The sequence below is a fragment of the Cryptotermes secundus genome, unplaced genomic scaffold, assembly GCF_002891405.2.
Source record: "Cryptotermes secundus unplaced genomic scaffold, Csec_1.0 scaffold180, whole genome shotgun sequence".
Classification (NCBI taxonomy): Eukaryota; Metazoa; Arthropoda; class Insecta; order Blattodea; family Kalotermitidae; genus Cryptotermes; species Cryptotermes secundus.
Genome location: NW_019718619.1, coordinates 1228079 through 1248341, shown reverse-complemented (window position 1 = coordinate 1248341; position 20263 = coordinate 1228079). Strand labels below are relative to the sequence as shown.

Genomic DNA, 20263 nt, shown 5'->3' with positions numbered 1-20263 from the left:
ATCTATCTATCTATCTATCTATCTATCTGTCTGTCTGTCTGTCTATGGCTCTACATCCCTTTGTTGGGCCTTGGGCGCTGTTTCAGGTACTTGTCGTTTACAAATTCGGTAGGACTCTTTGGACGGGGGATCAGCCCTTCACAAGGCCGCTACTTGCACACCGAGAAACACAAACATAGAATAAACGACACAGACATCCATGCCTTAAGTGCGATTCGGACCCACGATCGCAGTGTTTGGAGTGGGCGGAGACAGTCATTGTCTTAGACCGCGCGGCCACTGTGATCGACATGAATTTCAGTTATCACTAATAAACATAAAGGCGCGTCCACATTTCTCGTGCTTGTGTGACTCGCTATGCTCGCGAGTAATGTGGACGATATGACAAGTCACGAGACAAGTAAATTTTAATTTTTTAATTTAAAAACTATAGCCAATAAATTAAAATACTACTACAGCCTATACACACTACGAGTAAATATACGGCTTGTCACTCGCCGAAGCCTGGCGCGCAACTGAAGTAGTGTGGACGAAGATTTACGACCACAAGTAAAAGCCAGACGAGTCTCCCGATGAGCACAAGCCTGGCGAGCACGAGCACGAGCACGAGGAATGTGGAAGTTAAACCGATTGCAGATCTATGCATAGGGAGTAGGCTGTGCTACAAGAAGGGAAACCTTTCGTATTGGTGGAATGTCATTGCATGTTGACATATTGACAAGGGGGGGGTTCCTTTCCCTCATATGATGGTTGAGTGACACCCTCTCGGAAGGGGGGAGGATAGGCGTGTATTCCGAATCGCCTTTTTTTAAATATAACCTAATTTTAAAAATATCTGTATATTTTCAAATTTAAAATTTAAAGGCGTATAAAATTCAGTAAAATAATTGTATACGGACTGAACGACTGGAATTCAATTACCGGCTCGAATACGAATATTTCTCTTTGCCAGACCGTCCATATCGGCTCTTGGGCCCATCATCCTCGAACACAAACTGCCTATTTCCCCGGAACTTGAAGCTGATCACTCCCCTTTAACTGGGTCGACCAGATCGGGGATGTAACAATTGTATGTGCCACAGGGTGGTAAAGATTGATTGGAAAAATAGTATTGGTCACGCATGGCTCATAGAATTAAAGTTCGGCATCATAATTGACGGTCTGCTGACTGTTGCCTGCTCCGGCATATCTCAGTCGGTATAGCGACGGGCTATGTGTTGGACGGCCGGAGTTCCGTTCATAGTGAGGGAAATGCAAGATTTTTCTCCACTCCACAGGGTTCAGGCCGTCTTTGGGGTCCGACTCTCCTATCGAATACGTACCGAAGGATCTACCGGGCTAGTAGTTGCCGGGTCTTGAGTCTGGCTACTCATTTCCATCTAGTAAACTTTAAAAAAAAAAGGTAGAATTATCCCTGTAAGGGGCGGTGAAGGCTCATAGGGTTGTGTGAGGTTGATGCTCTCACATTTTCTAGACAATCGACTTGTAGATGGCGGTAAGGTTTTCAGCCTTGCGGGCCGGCCGCTCTTTGCCCCCCCCAAAAAGAATATTCCTGGTACTCATTTCTGTTAGAGGCTGAGTCGACCCCGCGGCCACAGTGCGGCTGGAAGAATTAGGTCAATTGGAAATATTCATCTCTTCGGGACTAGATCCCGTGACCTTCCGGTTTATAGCATAGTGCCTCAACCAACTACGGTACCACATACCCCACCTCCATCTAGTGGCGAGGTCAAAAATGTGGAGCTATACCTCCACTCTGCCATATGTCTTCATGGCATGGTGCTTAATTAAGCACAGGAACAACTTTATATTTTTAACGACTTCATTCAGTATATTAGGACACATACAAGACGAAACTTGCCGTGAAATCTACGTGGATATTGCACCAGACGTTCTGTGTTCTACTGAACGAGTAATACAGCTGTAGGAGAGGAAGAGCGGAGGGCAGACGAAATTGGTGGCGATCCGTGATAATATTTTGCTCGGTTCCTCTGTGGGTCAAATTAGCGCTCAGAAAGCGATACTGCTGCAGAAGAAGTGTGGAGTGAAACAGTCATTTCTATACTTTCATCAATTATGTTCTCAGCTTCAGTAAGATGAGGCCAACTATTGCAAAACATGGGCTACTTAGTTCATATTTTTGGCCGCACCATAGCTCAAGAGGTTAGTCGCTGGCTTCCCACAGCGGCGGCCCGGGTTCTATCTCGGGTCAGGTCACATGGGATTTGTGGTGGGCAAAGTGGCGCTGGACAGATTTTCTCCGAGTACTTCGGTTTCTCCTGCCAATTTTAATACCATCAATTGCTCCACAATCACCCTCACCTATCATCTGGGGCTGGTATAATGGGCCAGAAGTGGCCGCAGTACCAGGGACTTAGTCCCACCCCACTAGCAATAAAAAAAAAGTTCATATTTTTAATCATTCTTGGTTTATGTAATATTTTCACTTCTATAAATAAAATCGAACAGTTAGGTGAACAGTGTATAAATAGTAAGGATCTGGAAGGAAGCGATCGTTACATACTTATAAGGAACTAACACAAAATTTGCCAGGAGTGACTAAGGAACAGCACGAAATCTCGGTCGAGATAGCCTGGCTTCAGGCCGATATTTAAATAAAGGCCTGGAAAAGTTCACAAGACAATGAACCACCAGACTGCAACATCAGGCGGACCCGATATCCGTTGGTGATATCATTTTCATTTATGTGGGTATACTGTTATCGTTTCGACAGGCTAAAGGCTTGAAGGCCCGGGCTCGATTCTCAGCATGGGCTATGGGACCGAGGCATCCTCCTATCTAATGTGTACCTGAATTTCCACAGGGATAAAGCGGCAGGGGCGTGAAACTGACCACTCATCTCCATCTAGTATCGAGGTCGAGAAAAATGGAACTATACCTCCACTCCTCAGTACGCCTTTATGGCAAAGTGCTTACTTAAGCATAGGGACAATTTTAACCTACGTTTTACTGTTAAAAATGTAAAGTTGTCCCTGTGCTTAATTAAGCACTACGCCATGAAGGCGTGTGGGGAGTGGATGTATAGATCCAAATTTTCTTGATCTCGGCACTAGCTAGAGGTGAGTGATCAGCTTCACGCCCCGGTTGCTTTACTCCCGGGGAAAGAACCCCCGGTAGGATGTTGCGTGAATACAAGAGTCGGTCTGGATGACTTGGAGAAGAGAACATTCTTTACCCTACCCTTTATTGTTTGGGGCACGCGGTAGCGTATTTGGTTGAGGGGCTATGCTACAAGCCGGAAGTTCGCGGGTTCAAGTCCCGATGAGGTTATTGGATTTTTTCCCCTTGACCTATTCCTTCCAGCCGCACTATGGTCCTGGGTCTTACTCATCCTGTGACAGAAATGAGTACCAGGAATTAATTAAATAATTTTCCTGGGGAGTAAAGCGCGGCCGGCGCGTAAGGCTGACAACCTTACCGCCACATTTGAACCGATTGTCTAGATAATGTGGGAGTCTCAACGTCTCACAACCCCATGGGTCTTCACGGCCTGTTAACAGGGGTAGCTTTACTTACCTTTTACTTACCTTTTTTTTGTTACTGTCAAATTTAATGAAATCCACTGTCATAAAGCAAATGAATGAAAGTTTAAAACCAAATTGAAAACACCTGGAAATCTCTGCAGACTTACGTGGCCCTGAGAACATCGTATTTCTAAATAGGCGTATAGGCTTAATTAGGATAAAACATATTTCCGACCAATTGCACGACTGAAATCTATAAAAACCGATTTTAAAATAAATCGCATTGCAGCCTAGTAATCCATTAAGACAACAAGGAGAGATCTTTCGTCTAAAAGTGTCCGTGGCTCCCATACTGGGTAGCGCTTCATGATCAACCCAGCTTGGCGTTTTAAATTCAGTTCCGGATAACATGAGGTGACCAGTATTTTACATGAATTTTCACCTGAATCACCTTCTTGGTACCGGGTTCTGCTTAAGCAGCTTCGTACAGCCAATGATGGAACTATAATACCGCGTTCACAAGACTCCTCGACTAGACTTACCTTCAGTCAGTTAAATTCAGTCCAAAGCTCCAAATACACTTTTCTTAAGGTCAATTTTAATACCATCCTTCCATCAATTCTCTGAAGTAGTGATTTTGTTTAAAATGTTCTGTCTCCTCACTCGTGCTAGATGCCAAGTACGCTATACCACCCCAATAGCTGCATACGGTAGGAACACTATGCAATTTTGGAATCCTAAACATGCTAGAATTCGGGGAATTCCTTTCTCTGTTTGCACGTGCAAGACAGTACGGCCACTGCTGCGACAAGGTCAGTAACCGCAACGCAGTCAAGGCAGTAATACCCGGAAGCAAAAGCACCGTGAGAAAATTTTTTCTGCATAACATTCCCCTGACCTGAAAACATAGGTTCTCTTTCTTCCATATGCCTGACAAGGGAATGGCAAAGGAAAGGGGTTGAGAAGGGAGAAGATTTATACCCCTTCCGGTGGACATTTTAAGACAGTAAACACAACAGGGAATTTCACAAGTTAAGAGGATTAACTTCCTTCCTTTCCTCTTTGAAGTTTCTGAAGATGGCTTGACAGATTTATGGAAGAGACGACAAGCCACCATGTTCTTGCAATAGCGAGAACAGTATCACACCCTGAACAACACAGTTTTCAGATACAAGTATTACATATATTATGCTTTTGGACATTATCCATCATCTTGTCTTCATCTAAATACCGTCCTGTTTATTTTTCAAAACACAACTTTCCGGAGACTGGTCCGGAGATAGGGATTAGCTCTATTGATGAAGCCCAACTGAGTAGGTTTTACCTTAAGACGGAGACAGAATCTAGTCTCCGAAACGTTGTGTTTTGAAAAAAAAACAGGACGGTTTTAAATTTAGACAGACGATGGAAAATGTCCAAANATATATATATATATATATGGGACATAACGCCGTGGATTCCTTTAAAGAAACCTACATTTCATAGGAGGAACATATCGCCTCCATATTGAGGGCGTTATGTTTCAGAACTTATAATTCTTAATAACTACGGCTGTGAGAACCTTAAGGCCTACAGGCAAACCTTCGTTGGATTTGAAGTTCTCACGTCACGATACATGAGGAGTAAAATATTCCGGGTTGTAACGCCCTGTATTGCGAAGAGGGCCCAAATTGTGGGGAAACCCGTCGCCTCCGTCTTCAGAGTCGAAGAGCAAGCCGAGCAAGAAACAAGCAGAAGAAAGTGACACGCCGAGTTGAGCCCAAAAATGGAAGCCGCAATGTTCAACTCTTTTGTATAGGAATGAATTAAAACACAGGCATAAGGGACACAACCTAATTTGTTGTTTATCTTTTGATTGTTCAGCATGTCGTCAGCTTCTGCTGGTTTCTTGTAAAGCTTATTCTTCCACCCTGATGATGGAGGCGATATGTTCCATAGAAACACATGGCTTTTTACACTACACGGCATTACAACACAGAAGAACGCACTTTTCAGATAACTCGTAGTTTATAAATTGTTATCGCTCCCAGAGTTAACGTGCACCGCCTCTGGTGGACGAAACTATAGTCTTACCTAAATATTTACGAAAATAATATTCATATTTAAAATGAAGCTTGAAACTTCATCACTCTGTTCCGCTTGTGATAAAAATTGTCATGTTCACTCACTCATGGACCTGAGCCCTTCTTGAGAACCCTACGATTGTGCAGTTACTCAAGAATCTCCCAGCAATTTATGGAACCCGAAAGTTCATTACCGTCTTCACAAGAGCCCTCCACCTGTCTCTATCCTAAGCCAGACCAATCAAATCCACACCATCTCAACCTATCTCTCTAAGATATATTTTAATAACGCCTATTCTCCTCCTTGGTTTTCTCAGTGGTCTCTTTCCATCTGGCTTTCCCACCAATATCCTACATGCATTCCTCTTCCTCCCCAATCGTGCTCCATGCGCTGCCCATCTCATCCTCCTTGACTTTATCATTCTAATTATACTTGGAGAAGGATACAAAAATACCATGTTACCGATCTTTAATTATTAAAATGTGTATCAGTCACTACAGCGTGAGCCGGAATAGCTCAATCCGTATAGTGACAGGCCACTAGATGGATGGCCAGGGTTCGATTCCTGACCGGAGCAAGAAATTTTCTCTTCTTCCACAGCGTCTAGAGGACCCCAGCGTCTTATTCAATGGATTTTCTCGTAAGTAAAAAGGCCGGAACGTTAAGCTGAGCATTTACCTCCATCTACTGTCGAGGTCAAGAGTGGTGAAGCTATACCTCTACTTCCCCTTACGTCTTCATGACGTGGTGCTGAACTAATTAATTATAAATAAGGGTAAATTTTGCCTTTTACTTCTTCTCAGCCAATATAACTAAGGACGTGATTACTGAACTGTAAGAAGGGGCAAGTCTTAAATGTTTACACCTACCAGCTTAGTCGGTATAGCGACTGGCTAAGGACTGGACCACAGAGGAGTTGGAGTTTGAGTCCCGGTAGGGTCAAATTTTTTCTTCTCCACGTAGTCGAGACTGGCTCTGGGGTTAACCTAACCTCTATCCAATTGGTACTGGGGGCTCTTTTCCCAGGGGTAAACTGGCTGTGGCGTGAAATTGACCACGCACCTCCAGCTAGTGCCGAGGTCAAGAAAATGTGGATCTATATATCCACTCCCCCATACGCCTTCATTGTGTAGTGCTTAATTAGATAAGCACAGGGACAGATTTACCTTACCTTTACATACATCGTTCCCAAATGACTGGACGAGTCACAGACGTCCAGTACTCAGTTCATACCGCGTACTAGAAGAGCTGCCGGCACTTTTATCTGAGTATGTGCATTCGGATAAGGGGTCTGTTGTTGACCAATTTCGCTTGTACAATGTTGTGTAGTTAGTTTGGACAAATGTTCTGAAATGTCTGCGGTGTCGTTTGAAACAGGCAATAACAGTATAAACACTGACAATAAAGCATTAGAAGCTCGAGCAAATCCAGCTGATATTAAAATAAGAAGGATGGAATTAGAGCTGATGCTTGCTTCAGAATATTTCATTCGTCACTACTCTCTCTGAAAAGAAAATATTCCTTAGCTTTAGGCGTGTATGGATGTCAATAACCTCGGCCTAAGGTGGGGGGCATACAGATTTTGAGAGTATTTAAGAAGAGGACGCAGAGGAAACATTTGAAACTAAGAGAGAACGTTAACAAAGAATAAATTAAATTATACAGAGTGCAGTTATAAAGAAGATAACATACTGTCACTAGTTTATGGCTCCGTGACTAATAATGAGTTCTGGAATGTATGATTGGATTTATTGACAACTTCTTTTACAATCTCTCATCAAAATCAATTAGAATAACTCACAATCAATCGTCAGTCGAAACCTTCTTCCTTGGCTGCCAAGGACTTGTCCCATTCTCGTCTCGTTCTACGAATAACTTCTGATTTACGACTGGACTACCTATATAGTCCTGAGCCGGACCCGTAGAAAACATATCTCCCTTAATTGTTGTATTTACTGCGCAGTGCATAGCAACAGAAGTATTCGTTCTCACGGGAATGTGTTTAGCGAAGCGTTGCCTAACAATGGGTATGTCGCGGACCACATAGAAAACATTCCTTGCAAAACACTATTGCTTGATGCGCGTATTTCGGGTTTGCCTAGAAATATGTTTAGATGTCACAGTATTCTAATATTGAAATTATTGACTACCCTTTGAACTGAAACAGTGTTGGAAACGTAGAGGAAGACAGGAGCAAACTGTTTTGGAAAACTCTGGGTCGTTATCAGTGTTTGAGAAGACGAACTCTATTGCTGATTTCAGCTCATCTATTGTGATGGGTAGTGATTTTGGCGGGAAGCAGCTGTTGAAACCTGTTTTCTGTACGCATCAATACACCAGCCAACCAATACATTAAAATGGATAGTGACTTCTGAGCCACTTTGTATAACGTGAAGCCTTAACATTTTTGCTTTCCACCAACATTGCTAATATGATGAAACAGGAGGGGATGAAATGGGCTTGAGATGTGGCACGCATGGAGGAAATGAAAATAGAAAACTTAAAAATGAAACATGAAGTTAAAAAACAAACTGGGAATATAGACGTATAAATATAAAAAATATACATTGTGACACTGTATACAATTGACACGATATAGTCCACAGGTTTGATCTTGCCAAAACGATAACGCATTTTCGGGTTTGATGAAAACCAATTTCTTAACAAGGTAGGCAGCAATTGGCCTCTCCATAATTTCTCGATTCCATAAAGTTAAAGGCAACAATAGATTCTAAACATTCAGTCTCTCACTGATTTGAAAAGATTCCAACGAAACGAACAGCTCCAAAGCATATACAATCTGTGCCTCCCTTCTCGGGCGATGCAGACTAAAGGCGGTAGGAGGTAGAGAGTAAGACAGTTCTGTCGATGTCAATTCAACTAAATTATTCAAGGATAGAAAACCTTTAAAATGGTCGTGAACAACGAAGTTCCCATAAATAATATATAAGTGAACATAAATATGTATTTTTTACTGAGACATACATACATCCCTAAGAAACCTACTTTCAAACAACGTATGCTGTTTTATCTAGGAGGAATAAAAATATTCCGTTCCATTTTGTTCAAAAATATATACGCATCGTTTTGTCGTTCTCCCCCCCCCCTTCTTCTTTCCACTCAACCCTCATTTCTGAGGCAAAGTATAAAATATTCCCTTTTACTTCTCTTCAAACTTCCACTCCCACAAGAATATCATGCAGACCGGTCGACTGTTCCTTGTCTTCGCCTGTTTAGGCTCTTCTGTTTTATTCATAAACCTCTTCCTCCTTCACAGGCTCGAATAGTCACCCGAACTCTCATATTTCCCCATCGATTGCCAGCAGTTCCGTCTGTCTCTTTACTGCCATTCAATATGGAAAAGGGTAGACGTGTGGGTGAGTGCTCCACACGAGGCTTATGAGGGGCTGAATTAAAATCCATACGTCAAGGTGGAACTGATCCGTGCGAGAGGCATAACCTTGCTGAATAAAATTCTGGATAACCTGTTCGATTTGAACAAGTTTTAAATCAGTGTATAACCATATGTGGTTGTAAGTCTGGACCAGTAACACAACCATAAGGCAAAGCACATAACTTGCAGACTAAAAACAACATAAACAATGTAAATACTGTAGACAAGCATATGTAACAAGCGTAAAAACTACATTAGAAAAGAAAAATAACAGGAAGTAAACGTACAACAACAGTTGCACCTCATCTTGTAAAACTATGGGTAAAATAATTTTATAATATTAGAAAAGAATATTATATTTTATATTTTTAAAACAATTCTGAAGATGACCCATATGGGCGTAAATATGTGTAGACAATAAAATAAATTATCTTGACTGTACTTTATTAAGATCTTTATTTATCAGTTGGCTCTTTCTCATTTGGGAGCCTGGATAGTGTAGTCGATATATCGATTGGCTGTGGGCTTGGATGACCTAGGGGTCGGAGTTTCAGTTCCGGTAATATAAAGAATTTTCTTTTCTCCAAGTCTTTCAGAGTGGTTCTTTTCTCGGGGTTAAAGCGGCCGGAGCTTAAAACTGACCACTCACCTGCAACTTGTGCCGAGGGCAAGAAAATGTGGATCTATGCATTCAATCCCCCATACGTCTTTATGGGGTAGTGCTTAATTAAATAATCACAAGGATAAACTTTTTTTTTTACCTTTACATTCTCACTTTTCAGACATTTGCCATTTCGTTATGGAATTGATCCAGAAGGTTCATTACTGTCTTTATAAAGCCCAGCTACTCAACCTCAACCGGAGCTAGCTTACAGGTTCACAGCGTGCATGTAATTTTTAATATTATTATTAGTTCATCTTTTCGTATGCATTTAAGTTTCTCAAGCTATTTGAAATTTAGAACAATATACAGGCCTAAGCACTTCTTGATTCGGCTGTGTATATTACTCATTGACCTTGATTCATTTGCTAGTGAAATGTATTTACGTTCCTTACCCTATACTGATTTGCTTGAACACCATTAATGCCATGCAGTAGAGCCTTCCTTAAGAATTTTATAGCCAATCAGCTGATTAAGATTTCCGCGTCCACTATGGACCCCAAGATTGTATTATAATGTTTACAAGAACCCCACCAGTTGACCCTGTCCTGAGCCAATAGAATTCAGCCCACATTTCACACCCTGCATCTTTAAAATTAACATTATTGCTGTCTTCAGATCTGAACTCAGTTTTCCAGTTATTCTTGTTTCCCTGGCTTTAAGAAAAAAGCATTTGAGACATTTGTCGTGAAAAATGCTACAGAACATAACAATCAAAAGTCTCCCGTCAAAGGATTCAAATTCGACAAAACTGACCACTTTGATGGTTTCAATATCCGAAATGAAATCCGAAACTTCACTTAAAAGAGGTCACGGCCGATCCGATCTAACCTTCACCGCTCATGAGCTATAATAACTATTCACACAACATAAATTGATAAAAAATCTGTGCCGTATCTAGAAAAAAGCAGAATCTTTCAGATTATTCTAGGTTCGTCTTTTATAAAATGGTCAGTCTTCTGGGAGGTCATTTTATCGGTCATTCTAAGCAAAAAATTGTATAGGCACATGTGTCCTATTCGGAACGGTTTCAGAGATAGAGCTATTTCGCTGTACAGTTCCAAAATTGTTGATGAGAAAGAGATATTATTTACTGTTTCTAATACTTACTTACTTAATTACTTACTTACTTACTTATGGAGCTTCTTGAGGAGAAACCAAATCTGCAGCCACTCAAGAATTTCCCAGTGTTTTATGGAACCCGAAAGTTCATTACCGTGTTCACAAGAGCCCTCCACTGGTCCCTATCCTGACCGAGATCGATCTAATCCATACCATCCCATCCTATCTCGCTTAGATCTATTTTAATATTGTCCACCCACCTACGCCTTGGTCTTCCCAGCAGCCTTCTTGAGAATTTTCGTAACAAGTTTATATTTTAAAGTGAGGAGTTGTTAGCCTCACGCCCGACCCCAAAGCTGGACCCCCAGCCCTTGTCGGCTGTCAGCGACTGCTTATTCAATGTATTCTCAGCTTCCCTCCAAACCTGGAGGGTGTCTCCTCCATCCGCAACCTGAGGACGCGCCATGGCGTGGTGACAGGGACCCACATAACATGGTACTGTTTCTAGTACTGGTATTTATTGTTCAACTAACAAAGCTGGTACAGTTTAACTAATAGAATACTTTTTCAAATATTCCACTTTCAACATCAATGCACTTTGCAACTCGCGTGAGGACATGTCTCGTTGCCTGTCTGAGTGTATCTTGAAGTTCCTGTACCATGTACTGTACATTGGCAGATTTCTATGAAACTTAATATCGGCGTCGTAATACAGCAAGAGAAGCATGATGAAAACTATGTAAAGGGAACATCATACGTCTTTTGTGTTGAAAATGTTATCCATCTTCTACAATGAAGGATTAGGCTTTCTCGCATGTTCTAATTCGGAATTAATTATGACATTTTGACCTTGTAGGTAGTCAGTAGGACTCCTTGGATAAGGGATCAGCCTGAAGCAAGGCCGCTACCTACATAGGACAAAACAGACGCAGAAGAAACACGGACAGACGTCCATGCTTCGAGACGTGTTCGAACCCACGATCTCAGTGCTTGAGCAGGCGAATATATTTGTCATTGCCCTAGGACGCGTAGTCATTGTCATCGGCTGGATACACTGTCATGTTTGCTTTCAAAACACAACGTTTCGGAGACTGGATTCTCTCTCCATCTTCAGGTAAATCATATTCAATTGGGCCCAATCGATAGGGGTCTCCGGAGATAGGCACTAGCTCTATCGATTGGGCCTAAGTAGATTTTCCTGAAGACGGAGAAAGAATATAGTGTCCGAAAGGTTTTGTTTTGAAAAATAATGAGGACGATGTTTCTAGATGAAAAAGATTAATGGATAATGTTCTTGAACATATTATTTGTACTACTGCGCCATTGTCACAAACTTGTAGGTCTTATTTACATCCGTTTCTATTATAAGGTCATTGCTAAAGGAATCACTCATATTTGATTTTGCTTGATTTCATGGCATGTGTGTTATATATATTTTGGCAAATTCTGGAACAATATTTCTCTGGGGTTTAGGATAATTTGCTTCACAGAAGAGGTTCCATACAAACATAGGGGGAAAGTCATCTTAGTGTGATATATCCTATTTTAAGAGTAAAATACTCACCACTGAATTGAAGTATTTGTTCAAATTTCATGAACCGTTAACATAAGAAGCAAAATGAGAAATGTAAAACATCATAATGCTAAAGATTACGGTATTACGTTGGAAACATTATCATTAAAGTGGTATCATATTTAGAGTATTATAACAAGAACGTGTTCCATTCAAACCTCCCACATTTTATCAGATCTTAGAACAGAAAATATGAATGGTAGGCAAATGAAGCTACAGGAAATACAAGAACTCAATTTTTATTTCACATACTAATAAACCTCTTTATGTTCACCATTGGTAGCACGAAGAATATCCAATCTGTATTCAATTTTTTGCCACGTTCTTTCCAATATGTCCATTGGTACAGTAGCAACCGTTTCACGGATGCGGGCTCGTAAATCTGGGAGGTCATTCACTGGAGTCACTAATACACGTTCCATCACGTAACCCCAGGGGATGAAATCGAACGGCGTGAGGTTCGGTGAACGTGGTTGCCACTTGCGGATTTTGCGTTCGCCAGATCCGTACGTTATGCCGATTGACAAACCCTGACAGATGAAATGTGGCCCCGTCTGAAAATAAGATATTTCCAAGTAACTGAGGGCTCCTGTCAATACGATCCAGCATTTCGATAACAAATTCCTGTCGACGCGGCTTGTCTTCTGGCTTCAATTGTTGAACAAGTTGCAATTTTTTTACAGATGTAAACGAAGTCGCTTATGCAGCACTCGATACATTGTTGTTGACGGCACGTAGAATTGTCTTGATGCTTGGCGAATTCATTTCCTCGGGCTTTTCCGAAACCCCGCTTAAATTTCTTCCACTTTTCTCTTCAGAAACACTTCAAAAATATCACAGATTGTTTTAGAACACTTTCAGTAGCCTGAAACTTCTCAAACCATACCTTAATTGTTTTCTTCTCCATACTCTCGTCGGTAATTTCTTTGCAATGAATTTATTGATTTTGTTTCCGCATACCAAACTGCTCTTTGTGCACGCTGCTGTGGAGTCGCCATTTTGTTTCATGCGACCGTGGCACTGCGTAGTGAGCAAGAGATCAACTTCAAAGTCATGAAATAAAATTCTTTTGAGTTTTTCTTTCTTCTAGCGTTAATTATAATCCATAAATTGTAAGAGTTTGTTCGCAGTAATTGATTATAATGTCGGAGGTTTGAAAGGAACACACTGTATTATAAAGAACACTACATCCCACTAACTTATAGTCCGAACTAAGCAAATACACGTATATTGACAGCTTCGGGATGGAATAGAATCGTGGCTTTCATACGATTTTGGAAAGTTTAATGCACTTCGCTCTCCGTAAGAATGTCAGGCTTCTCTGGCCACTCACAAGATTTCAGATATTACGTAACTTTCGGGGTAAGCGTTGCCTTATAGAGGAACACAACACACTTGACTACAAGCTTTAATCATCGGAATAAATAGTTTTTTTGTGCATATCTTCCCATTTTGAGGAGGAAACTTATCCTAACGAAAGAAGTTTAAATTATTAACAATAAAGTTGAAAAGAGAAATAAATTTACTCATCACTTTTTTTAAATTTATTGACAAACTTAGTATGCACTTATGTTCGTAAAGTGCTAAACACTAGGAATTAAAATCAACACTGATTAGAGTACCACGTCGAAGTCATAAGATAACAATAACGAAGGTTTCAAAGACTTCCGAAATCACACGTCACTTTCACTGTTACAAACAAATGTACAAAAATTTACTTCGAAGCTTCAGAACCTTCGAAACACTATACTTTCTCTTTCAACTTTAATCCAGTTTGGAGCAATGTTAACCCCCAAGGAGCAGTGTCACCCCAAGTTACGCAACTGAATTATTTTAACAAAGCGTCAAGATATTGGTATTTTCTGACTGGAAAATTTATTGCCTGACTATTAACTAAAGAACTGATTTACTAACCCTATATTACGAGTAATACAGCCGATCATAGTAGCCACGCGGTCTAAGGCATGAAATATCTTCTCCTGCTCGAAAGCTGTGATCGTGGGTTCGAATCTGAATCAAGGCATGGATGCTTGCATTTGTTCTGTGTTTGTGTACGTAGAGGTCTTGCGTCTGGCCGATTCCGCGTCCAAGTTGTCCTACCGAATAAGATTAAGAAACTGAAATGAAACAAAGCGTTTCACTAATACCTTATGCTCCAAGTGGTAGCAACCGGAATTGATAGATAGATAGATATATAGGTAGGTAGATAGATGGTATTAACACAGCTCTAAGTATAAACAACGCTAATATATCTACGACTTTTACTGGAATATGTCTTCTCTCAATTGCATCCACATCAGAAGCCCTCAACCCATATTCCCTAATGCAGAACCTTATGGTTATTAAATAGTTTTTCAGTAGTATAACTAAATTAACATGAACCTTGTAAGCGTAGGCCAAATTAAGGCATATTATTGCTGATATTACTCGGAATTTTCACACTACAAGTCATTATTAAATAAAGAAAAACTTGCCCTTTTTTTTTTACAATAAGTTGGTGCTTTTTTCTGTCAACAGATATCGCAGGTGCCAATCAGCCTACGTCAACCACCAAGTCATCCAAAGTATCCAAAGGCAGGAAACGTGCTCGAACTGCCTACACTAGTTCACAGCTGTTTGAGATGGAACAGGAATTCCGACATAACAATTACATCTGCCGTCCTAGTCGCATCAGTTTAGCGTCGATCCTAAATTTGTCGGAGCGCCAGATTAAGATATGGTTTCAGAACAGAAGGATGAAGAAGAAGAAGACTGAAATTGGCAGAGGAAATAGAGGAAACTCAAAACCGAAGAGTACTCCAACTTCACGCCGAAATAACCGCACCTCAGCTGTTTCGCCTCCATGTGTTGTAGTCCAACCGCAGTCTGGGATCTTATATCAGCAGCACAGCAATATATTTAGCACCCCGGAACAGAGCAGCTTATCAAGCCCAAATAATTACGATCCATCGCTAAAGAATCCTACGAAATTGCAGTATCATTGCAATATTCCTGCACCGTCTTCGTCTGGTATATTTGGCGGTAATCCTTGTTCTTACAATATCAATCAAGGTTTCACAACAATGCAGCCGTCATCCAATCACAACAGCCACAAACAATATAACAATCAACAGTTCCTCCAGCCTTACGCTTCCAATTCTGTATGTGAATTCCCTCACATCGTATCTGCTCTGCTAGGAGAATTCCCTGCTTCGACTGGTGCATTTGGTAATCCAAAGTACGTAACAGATGAATCTCTCGTAGGCGCAACAGCTCTTTCAAATGCATGCTGGAACAAGGATGAAGCATATCCCTGTACAGCACAAGCACAATATAATTTATCTTCTTCGGATTTAACGGCTAACGTCTGCTATGAGACAAATAAATTTGGTCTGGATGTAAACATGAATATTCAAGCAAGTTCTTCATGTGAGTTGCAACAGCAGATTCACCGTCATGTGTCAGCCTTTACATCTGGTTCGGCTGAACCATTGAAAGAGCAAGAGGATTCCCAGTTTCCGGAGATACAAGTCATGGAGCAGTTGTGTCAGGCAGCTTTGAGAGATGAATATAACCAGCACTCTGTATCCACGGAGGATCCTACTATATTTTCCGGAATTACAGATCAACTTTCTCTTCTCGATTTAGATAATCCACTGGATGAACTAGTCCAAAATGTCGTTCAGAATAACGCAGATGTACAGTCATGCACAAATATACCGTGGAACCTCTCCGATTTATATAACTGTGGTGAGGCTCGGGCTGAGAATATATCGACCTCGTCAACTCCACCAAGATTCTGTCAGCTATAATGGAAGTACCCGCAAAGTCAGTTGTCGACAAAAGTTCATCGCATAGCGTAATTCACTTGCATCTCTAAATTTTATTATTTTAATTTTTAAACTTGCGTTTAATTCAGAATTCTTTTTTAATTCAATTTTAATAACAATTTTATGGAATTTTTCAACATTTAATAGATTAATTTTTTGCGGTCTAGTTTGAAACAATGAAATTAATATTTCATTGTTTCAAACTAGACAGTCTTTACTTTTTGCACTTTGTAGTCATGACAGCTACCCTATTACACTTAATTAACTTCATTTTAATAACAATTTTATGGAATTTTTCAACATTTAATAGATTAATTTTTTGCGGTCTAGTTTGAAACAATGAAATATTGATTTTATTCTAGTTTGAAACAATGAAATATTAATTTCATTGTTTCAAACTAGACCGCAAAAAATTAATCTATTAAATGTTGAAAAATTCCATAAAATTGTTATTACAATTAAGTTAATTAAATGTAATAGGGCAGCTGTCATGACTACAAAGTGCAAAAAGTAAAGACTGTTCCCTTAACTGTGTGAGACAGAAATAAATAATTACGTGTATCATTTCATTATCATATGTTATTTTTGTAAGATGAGAATAAAGGATTTCTCTTCTAAATATTAGTGTGATTGACTTTCCTTGAAACTGTAGCAGACTGTCTCGGATCTATCCACTATATCAGAGCACAGAGAAGTTAATTCATCAATTTATTCCCAAGTATTTCCTTCATCTCAGTCTATCCCCACCATAACCGTGAGTTTGATGCTGATTATTTTACTTTCGTTCTCTGTATTCAACTTAGATCATTGTATCTCTCTCTCTTTTGGTCACTGCATTCTAATAACTTGTTGACGGACAGCATGCAGTATCGTATTTTCACCAAGTCTCCTCAACCCGTTTCGGAACCAGCCTTTTCATTGTTACCGACATGGAAAAAAGAACTATATACCAAGTTCGCCACCTCTTCATTCTTTGGTTAGCAATGACGGGGTACTATGGGTTAGAGAGTTCTGGGCCGGAGGGTGGGTGCAGATTCGGAAAAGCAAGAAGGGATGTCTGTAGCGCACACACAAAAACCCTGTTAAATTCTATTGTATTGTATTCTATATAGGCTTGTTCGAAAAAAAAATAAGGGTTTTGGCATGAGATAGTACAGATCAACTTCTAGGAGAGGGGTAAGTCTCTACAATGAAGAGAAGGGGGAGAGTCCAATATCCCCTTTGCTTTTGGTATCTGCAGGATTACAGAAGGATCTCTCCATCCCTTTCCTATCCTACAATCCACCCTTCAGTACCAGAGTGTAACAGAGATGATGATAGAAAGGATGAAGCTAAAGGGAAAGAATAGAAGGGGGGTGGTTTTAAGAAAGGAGGGGTAGAATTTTTCCCTGGACCATGATTTCCATTCGCCAGTGATCCATCTTGTTTGGGGTGGTGGTGAAACTGACGAAGTCTTGACAGCTGAGTAGGGGAAGAGAATGCTGTAAACGCCATTGATGCGGGCTGTGACGTGTCTGGGACCATAAGCAGCATGGGCAATACCCTTCGAGTACAACATTCCATATGAACATTCCTCACATGAAGCAGTAGGCCTGGCGCGACCCAACGGACTCGCCCTCCGAAGTTCCTGGAGGCGAAGGTTCCAGCTGTGACCAGAACTGTTGGGTACGGGGCTATGAAGTGTACGGTATTCTAGGTTGTTAACGGAGGAAGCCCGACATTTCAGAGGAGAATGTCGTTTCCAGTTTCAGGATTGAAAAGTAAGCCATGTGTGAAGCCAGCGAGCTTGCCGCCTACTTCTCTTGGTTTCTTGGTTAGCAATGAGCAGTAAGGAGACGCACTCCACCGAAAGTCGGGCTCTCTCCGAACTACATGGCATTAAAATCCAGAAGGCCACATTTTCAAATTTACACAACTGTCAGTGCAAGGGCTACATAAAACGAACGATGAGTACAACCTGTTCAGTCACCAGTTTCTTCAAGAACAATTGTCCCAGCCATTGGTAGAAATTTTCATGACGCACAACTTTACTTGAAGCATAAGCTACATTTCCAGTAAGAAAAAGATATTGAAACAGAAAAAAATATATATTATTAACGCAATACTTTATATAATGTTCTGCATTTTACGTGCGTTCTTTGCACAATGAGAATAAATGAATATATTGTCACGTATCCTGGTAATGAGATGTAATTAATGGATTCCGGATTAGATGAATCGATTTATTGGATATTCACCAGGCGTAACTACAATTAGTTGTAACACAATCTTACTGTAACTATAACACTTTGTAACTACAAACAATGATCACACTCTAAAGGTTACTGTAACTACACCACATAAAATAAAGACTTCATTTCTGACTTCTCTTTCTTCTGTTGTATTCTCTTCCCTGGATTCTCATCTTCAGTAATCTCTCGTAATCTTCCTGCAATTTACTTAGGTAGCTCTTCGCGTACCGAATAGAAAATACTAACCCGAACAGCTGATTTCTCTGTTGTCATGATAACGTCCTTTCCATTGTTGTGAGAACAATGTTTACCTAGCCGTTGTAACGAAAAACTATTTCTGTATCCTTTATCTATGAGATTTCTCCAACAGTTCCTCTGTGCGTCCAAGAAACCCTTTCCTTACAGCACACTCTTGAGTTCTGAAAACAGCCAGAAGTCAGCTGAAGCCAAGTTAGAAGAATATGGCGGATGATCCATGGCGGAGATGCTTTTCCTGCTGAAAACTGCTACACCCGAAGCGAGGAACGTGCCGGCGCCTTGTCGTGTTGAAGAAACAACGATTGATCTCTTCACAGCTCCACTTGCTTGCGCCTCACAGCATCAAGAAGCCTTTTCAACATCTCCACGTAAAATGTTTGATTAACAGTGGTCTCTTCGGGTAAAAATTTAAAGTGGATGATACACCTGACGTCGAAAAGCATATGAATAGTCTTTTGATCTTGATATTTGACATCTGCGGCTTCTTTGTTCTGGGGGAATTTCTTCGGTCTCCACTTCATGAACTGGCGTTCGGACTCAGGATCAAGTAAGTAGTTGGTTGTGTGGATGGAAGTTGGATGCAGCTGGCTGAGGATCATCATATGGTATTTTTTGGGTTTAAGTACGCTAAATATTTGGTTCTTACTGTAGAAGAGTTAGTTTTTTAACATTTTATCAACTGTGTATTGTAAACGAGAAAACAGGTAATAAAAAATGAAGATCTGCATTAGTTATGTAAACTAATATTCTTATTTTATCAGGATATTACTTTAATTCTAGAAAGAAATATTCCAGATTGATTTATTTGTTCGTCTTAGAAGAAGAGTTTTAGAAAACGATCATACCTGTACGCACTTCTCAATAAGGCTACTCCAAGGGGAATTCAGAGTTTGGGGATCGCTTTTATGTACGGCCCTCATTTCAATAAAATGTTCAACCGTAGTCCCTTGGGTTTCTCTGGATGAGCCAAATGAACTCCGTGTTTTTTTAATCTGCGTGTGGACTGATCTTGTATTCACCAGGTGAGGCCGCATATGAAACGGAAATGTGACGCCACGGTAGTCACGTGCAGACGTCACCTGGCTAAAACGCTTTTTTATACGTCACAGTTCTTCCTGCAGGAATGATCCAAGCGCCATATTTTACCAGTTAATATTTATATATGTGTAGGCGTGATTCCAATGATATACGCCCATTTTCCACATTATTTAGTTGCCCGAAATGAATATTTTTTAATTATTTGTAATTTTGATTTAAACATAAAAGAGACACATTTTGAAATAAAGTTGAATAGTCACGCCAAACTATATTACTTATTCTGAAGGCATTCTGTCTGATGTGTAAGTAAGGGCCTACGGCCGTAATATCAGTCTTAAATAATTCGCCCTTCTTCGCGTAGTTTCGGCTTAACAGGCACTTGAAGACTGATTCATCTATTCTTGATTTGTTGACTCACACTTTCCTATTACCTGAGAGGCCACTAAGAAGACCTATAAATAGTTGGGAGAGTAATGTTAAAATTAATCTTAGAGAATAGGAATGCGTGGTATAAACTGGAATAATCTGGCTCAGATGGGAATCAGTGTTAATGAACCTTAGGATTCTATAAAACATTGAAAACATTTTTAGTGACTGAGTTAATGTTGGTTTTTAAAGAAGGACCCAGTTCCATGGGCTTAGTTAATCGGTTAATCTCATTTGAGGAGATATCCTGATATCTGCCGGC

The 20263-nt window shown here is 40.4% G+C and overlaps 1 protein-coding gene across 1 annotated transcript in view; it reads left to right on the top strand.

Annotated features, from left to right (window-relative positions):
* Positions 1 to 16134, top strand: part of LOC111861946 — a 30684-nt gene extending 14550 nt beyond the window's left edge. Inside the window, exon 2 of the mRNA XM_023846940.2 lies at positions 14757 to 16134. Coding sequence (XP_023702708.1) covers positions 14757 to 16030 — 1274 coding nt within the window. The 3' untranslated portion in view covers positions 16031 to 16134. The remainder of the gene's footprint in view (positions 1 to 14756) is intronic.
* Positions 16135 to 20263: the final 4129 nt, after the last annotated feature.